Genomic DNA, 7,252 nt, shown 5'->3' with positions numbered 1-7,252 from the left:
ATATATATATATATACATATATGTGTGTGTGTGTGTATGTATGTATGTATGTATACATGCAAAACGAGAGAAAGCAAAATGTTGAAACTTTCAGATGATGAATGATGAATTTATATGTATGTATGTATATATATTTATATAAATAAGTCCAACTTACAACGAGTACAAACGACGGAAAAATTTAAAGGGGTGGAAGAAAGGTATTATAAGGTCAACAGCTGTTTCTGGGGCCTTGATCCAATATAATGTTGGCAGATTTAGTTCATCACAAAATGCGGCCGTATGAATGCATTTAATATCGGAGGATACGCTTCTCCCTCACCAGAGTGCAAAGAAGTTTGAAGATGTCGTTTGTTCTCTGTGTCAGTTGGACTTAATTATATAAATATATAAATTCATCATCTGAAAGTTTCTACCTTTTCCTGTCCCTCGTTTTACATGTATACACACACACACACACACACACACACACACATATATATATATATATATATATATATATATATTGTATTTGATGTACTTAATACATTTAATCTATTTGATGTGTCTAATTTGCTTATCCCCATTATTGCTTCTATACCCGCTCAACCTGACCCCTCTTCTAGCTTTTCTTTACCTTGTAGAATCGATCCCCTGTAAAGACATCGAAGTCGAAGTTTGAATCTTTTGAGCACTAAGTCTCTTCGATATAGAGAATATCTGAGTCTCATATGTGAACTATATATCTATACATATATACGACGGGTTCCTTTCAGTTTCCGGCTCGAGACTCTAGTAGAAGACACTCAAGGTGTCACGTAGTGGACCTGAACCTGGGCCCATGTGGTTGGGAAGCAACCTTCTTACCATACAGCCACGTCTGCGCCCATATCAAAATATTTTATTTAGTGCAAACATTATCTGATATTGAAGTCAAAACGTTGAATGCGGTGGCTAGTTTATATGTGTTTATATCGAAAGATAGTGAGCAGGCAGAATCGTCAGCGCGTCGGACAAAATGCTTAGCGGCGTTTCTTCTGACATTTTACGTTCTAATTTCAAATTCCACCGAGGTCATCTTTATCTCTCATCTGTTCGAGGTCGATAAAACAAGTACCAGTCAAGAATTGGGGTCGATGTCATCGCCTTACCACCCACTGACCTTGGGCCTGAATTTGAAACCTTAAATATCAAAAATTGACTGTTTCACCCAAAGCATGCTTTTGTCGATCTCTCATTTTCCACCTGTCTCTCTCTCCCCTCTCTCATATGTATATATATATATGTGTGTGTTGTATATGCGTGTGTGTGTATTTCTATATACGTACCTACAGTCTCTATCCCTGAGAAAGTAACGGAGAGAATGGAAGAGTCGAAGAGGTGTGTGTGTAAAGCGAGAGAGAAAGAGAGAGAGAGAGGGAGAGAAGTAGTTTAGAAAGCTGAATGGGTGTCTGAGAGAGAAAGTAAAGTGTAAGAGAGGGGAAAGGGGGTGGTGATGTTTTCTATGAAAGACAGAAATTGTAAAGAGGGAGAGGGAGAGATGTAAATATTAGAGATTAAGCCGCACGCAAATACTTTATGTACTCACACACATGCATACACACGTTTGTATGTATACATATATGTTTACATACCATCTCTATTCATATATACACACACACTATATGTATGTCTATACATACACCATATGTCTATGTAAATATATACATAAATCCACGCACACACACACATATATTTCCATATATATATATTATTGTCTGGGGAAAGCCTTTCTGTTTCAATGCCTTATTAATTAAGCTATACACACACACACACACACATAACTTAAACTCTTCCTCTTCTGTATACGTCACACACACACGCACACACAATCGTACGCTAAAACATACGCACGGTTTTGTAATGCCAGTAATCAGAGTTTTACATAAATCCTGCCAAAATTCCCAACTTCTCCCACCCGTATATACTGTATAGTTTCATCACCACAGCCCCTACACACATACATAAATACACACACACACACACTCTCTCTCTCTCCCTATATATATATATATATATATATATATATATATATATATATTACGCTGTCATAAATACCATGGTTTAGCTGCAAATATATTTACTGCATATCGAAGACGAAAAAAAAGACGATAAAAACATGTCAGACGTACTTGAATATATAAACATCAATTTATTTATATACACGCACGCCTAGACACGGATACACGCATTTACATACACCACCACCCCTTAACCTTCTCCTCCCTTTCATCCGTTCTCTCACTCTCTCACTTGAGCTCTCTCTCCCTAAGTCACTCTCTCTCTGACCCTCCCTCTCACTCCTAAATTCACTTTGAGAATGAGTCTTCACTCCACTCTCGTCACCTCCACTCCACTCGGCGTGTCTCTTCGCTTCCTGTCAGCCGTGTCCGTAACACACACAAACACAGTAACCCCACAACTCCATGCTCCATGCAATAACATACACACCGCCACCAACACTTCTACTATCACTACTACAACTATTCAGAAATTATATCCACGCCGACAGGGACGTACTTCCGAATCTCCTCGACAATACAAACACGCACACACATATCTGTCTGTCCATTATACATATATATATATATATGCACAGACACACACACACATAAATATAGTGTAAATCGGCTGGCCGTGTGTTTCTTCTCTATCTGTGATATGGTGTGATGTGCTGTCTATGTCTAATGTATGTAATCTGTCTGTAGTAGCTGCGGTGTGGTATGGTGTGTATGTGTGTCTATGCTTTATTATTTTAGCCGAATGCTATCAGATGATTCTCAATGGCGTTGGCTAAGAAGAGACTATGTTCTGGTGTGTCTTCTTCTGCTGGGCCGACCTGCGACCAGTGGAACGAGGTGGAGCAGGTGCGCGGCGGCCAAGTGGACAGCTTATTGGATATCTGCGCCAAAGTTGTGGCCGAAAACATAGCCTTCCAGTCTGTGGAACTTCGATTTGACCGGATACCAGAACCCGTACAGAACCGCATCGTCTACTGGTCATTCCCACGCAATGAAATGGATATATGTATGTATTCGTCTTTGGCCAATGCTTGCAAGGACAACGGAGATACCCAGAAGTTGCCCTTTCATCACGGTGTACGACTTCTTGAGGCGAATGCTGTAGCGAATGTCTTACAAATAGGTAAGCACCACTCTTCTCTTCACCTCAACTCTCACTTCTCTTCGTCGACTTATATAATAATAATAATAATAATATCATTAATTATAACCATTCCACAAATCGTTTTGTATTAAAGACGCGCATCTCAAGTAAATCTGATGAATGTACATTTTCTGTACGAGTGCCTATATACACATATTCACGTGTAATGTACATACAACACACACATATGTATATATACACACATGTACATATATATATATATATATATATATACTCGCACCTACCTATGAACATGCGCGTACACAAAGCTATATATTTTTGTATTATTGTGAAAATAAGGAAATAGCCAAGCCTGGGTTATTCAAATGAAAATAAAAAACAGAACGAAATGTATGTATGTATGTATGTGTGTGTGTGTGTGTATATTATATCCTGTAAAATAATTATCATACACACCCACAAATATAATTTAAAATTATCATTGTTTATTATAAACGACAAATATGTGTGGATTATACATTTATATCACAAAGTACATTCTGAAATAATCACTGGTGTGTGTGTGTATGTATATATATATATATATATATATATATATATATATATATATATATATATATACGTACGCATTTGTATAGGCTTACAAACTGATCGTATATACACCTATAAACTATATACTTTTCATATATCTATCTATATATATCTATAAAACACCTCAATGTAGATATCAATACTCCCAAGCTGTATACACCCATAAAGTGCTAAATTTATATGAATACACCCACAAACTAACGTGTGTATGTATAAACACACACACGTATGCCTGCATCGTAGTATTGTTCCTTGAAACTCGACAGAAAAGTCAATTAAGAAATATTCTGCAGATACACATCCACACAGGAGAGAAGGAGTGTGTGTGTGTGTGTATGTATATATATGTGTGTGTGTATATATATATGTGTGTATGTATATATATATGTATGTGTGTGTAAGTATGTGTATATACACACACACACACGCGTCTTTATATAAAACCCTCATTTTTCCCTATAAATGAAGAGAGTTAGAAAATAATGTTCATTCTATTCGTATACCTAATTACTACTACTACTACTGTTAAATTTACTATATAAGTATTACTACAACTACTATTACTATTATTGTAACTGCTGCTATAATTACTACTACTACATTTCCTCAATAGAGAGAAGGTGGGGAGGGGGTCTACCCCTCGTTACACCCTCGACAGGACAGTTGTTTGTTTATTTGCCCTCCTCCTCCTCCCCTCACTATTAATCTTAGTGCGAGAGTAGGAGGGCTTTAGCTCAAAATTAAGCCTTCTATTCGTTAGCCGCAGTTCAGTATCCACATGCCTTCTGTCTTTTTTTTTTATATTTTTCTTGTGACTCTTAATGTTGTTGCTGTATTTTACTGCTGCTACTGTTTGGTTTCTTTCTCTAACACGGACACAACCAAGAGGGAACAGTGGCAAAAAAATAAATAAAAATAAATCGATTCCCCCTTTTTCTAGCTCGTAACTCTATTTATTTCAAGGCGAGGGCCACAACCGATTTCAACTTAAAACATAAGGATGTGTTAATATAACTGCTATGAATAAAGTCCAGAGAATTATTAATAAAGAATGGATTGTTCTTGTAGTATTTGTTTATTTCTGCTCTCTTTAAAGTCAACTATACAGTTCAAGTTTTCATGTCGATAGAGTCAATTAACCCCCTTCTTTAGGCGTTCTGTCTGAGAAACAATTATTATTATTACGACAGAGGATTGACAAAATCATTAACGCGTCGATAATACGAAATACCTTGCGGTATTTGTTCTGGAACTTTTATAGTCTGTTCAAAACCTGTCGACATAACTTCGCCTTTCATCCTTCTTCTGACATCAAATTAAATCGACCCCCTCCCCTCCCATTTCCTTGCTAATTTCTTGTGTCTAAGAAATTGTCTTTACTGCATTGACATCTCTTCATGTTCTAAGTTCGAACCCTGAGAGTTCGTTGTCTTTTATTCTTCCGGGAGGGATGGGTGTAAAACATGTATTAGTTGTGTAACCCTTAGATCAACCCTAGTCGATTAGACCTATTATCAAAGACATTCCATTCGTGACCATCCCGTATTTTAAAGTTATGTTGGGCATTGTAGCTAATGTATTAGTGTTGCCTATTTAAGCGTTTCCCCCAAATTCTGGGTTCTGTGAGATAAGATATATCATAATAAAAATTTATCTTTTAGGGAAAAAAATATTTGGCATTTCAGAATGTTATTTTTATGAAATCTGTTTCTAAAACAAACTTTGATGATTGAATGTCTTGGAGTGGTGAGGGTTGTGTACAAAATATAGTTTTGGTTCCGTTAGGGTATGATTTCAAGGTGACTTGACTGTTATTTCTAGAAGTTCGAGCGATCATATAAGGGTTCTCGCTTTGACTCGAATAGTTATCGCTTTAATAGATCGATTTAATCTACCCCTTCCGAATGGGTGGGGGTGGGTACATTGTTTCAATATCTAATATTAAATCATTTTGATCGTGTTAAAAAAGAATTAACTTTATTACAGGTCTTTAAGTAATATACAGCAGTCGAATCAATCGCCACTGCAGCTTCACTCAAATCCCCATCTATTTTTGTCCATTGCTGTCATAAAGAATGGACACATTTGGTAATGTCCACGAGTCTTGGGCTAATATTTATCTGTGTATGATGCTGAGGTTTGCTGTCAGATCAATATTCTAGAATATATAAAGCTCTCGTCTATTGCCCGGGAACCTAGAATGCTGTTAGGATGGTCCTCGTTGTATCTCACTATAGATTAAACACAATATGATCCTTCACAATTATTCTATCTGAACCTTTCTAATCTTCCAGGGATAAAGTGAGAAGTCACGGCAAAAGGTTAAATCGATTAATCTACACCTAACACCACACTGCTACGAAACTGTAGTCTTATTATTTAAACATTGCAAAATGGACTTCACAACATCACACTGTTCTGAAAATTTTGACTTAATGAGTTTTTCGGATTGTAGCTTCTTGAAATCGGTTGGTAGACGTGTTAGAGCGTTGCGGAAAATACTTTGCGTACTTGTTCAGGCAGTTGACTTTCTGAATTCGAATTCTACCGATGTCAACTTAGGTTTTCTTTTTCCGGGATTGATAAAATCAAACATCAGTCAAGAACTGAATTGACGGCATCGACTAAACCCTCTGCTCTCAAAGTTGCTGGCCTCGTGTCTAAAATCAGAAGCTATTGTATCCCTTGTGATGAAATACCAGTCTTTCAGTTTCGGTTACGTTTTGAGTTCAAATTCGGCCAGCAGTCTCTTTTTCCTTTCACCCCTCCAGGCTCAGTCGATAAAGTGTCAGTCATATATTGTTATCGAATCAATCCCTTTCCCGACAGCCACTCCTCTTTCAATTAAAGTTGATGAATGACAGAATCACTAATGTTTGACAAAGTTCAGTTGCAGTATTACTTTTCTATATCTTTCTATTCAATTCCAGCTCAGGTCAATTTTACCTTTCTCACTCATTCAAGGCATCGATTGAATTTAATGAGCCGAGTGCTGGGAAGGAGTGGATGATGAGGTGGTGGAAGATCGTTAGAGTTGTTTTGTGTTCAATAGAATGATTTCATGAAGTTGTTCTGGCTCCGTATACCGTCGAGGTCAACATTACCTTTCGTTTTTATAGGAACGATAAATAAAGTACTAGTCAAGTACTTCTTTCTTCTCTCTCTCTTTCTCTCTCTCTCGTCTACATTACGTTGAGATATGTCGTGGAGGACCAGCTACGGGCTCCCTTTCTCCACAACAAAAGGAATCAAGTTGGAAAGAGTGTCTGACAACTAATTCTCAAAAAAACTGATACAGTAATAGAAACTGAAGACATTTTGTTGCGTAGCAGAGAACGGAAGCTAAGATTATTATTATTTTTTTTTTTTTTTAAGTAGAAAAGATGTGAAGCTCTTGACCGAACTGAATCAACATCCGGTTTTGATTCTCACTGGAAGAAAATTGGATTCACTGTTCGCCATCGCTAAGAAAGATAAGGTCGATATCTTCACCTCCATTTAAGTAAATGACGGCCTT

At 37.0% G+C, this 7,252-nt stretch overlaps 1 protein-coding gene across 1 annotated transcript in view; it reads left to right on the top strand.

Moving 5' to 3' along the window:
- The first annotated feature begins 2,141 nt into the window (after positions 1–2,141).
- LOC106875000 (zinc finger SWIM domain-containing protein 5) overlaps positions 2,142–7,252 on the top strand; it is a 39,408-nt gene continuing 34,297 nt past the window's right edge. Inside the window, exon 1 of the mRNA XM_014922941.2 lies at positions 2,142–3,162. Coding sequence (XP_014778427.1) covers positions 2,802–3,162 — 361 coding nt within the window. The 5' untranslated portion in view covers positions 2,142–2,801. The remainder of the gene's footprint in view (positions 3,163–7,252) is intronic.

The sequence above is a fragment of the Octopus bimaculoides genome, chromosome 24 (genome assembly GCF_001194135.2).
Source record: "Octopus bimaculoides isolate UCB-OBI-ISO-001 chromosome 24, ASM119413v2, whole genome shotgun sequence".
NCBI classification, from domain to species: Eukaryota; Metazoa; Mollusca; class Cephalopoda; order Octopoda; family Octopodidae; genus Octopus; species Octopus bimaculoides.
Note: the sequence above shows the minus strand (reverse complement) of the source record. Positions and strands in the feature narration are given on the sequence as shown.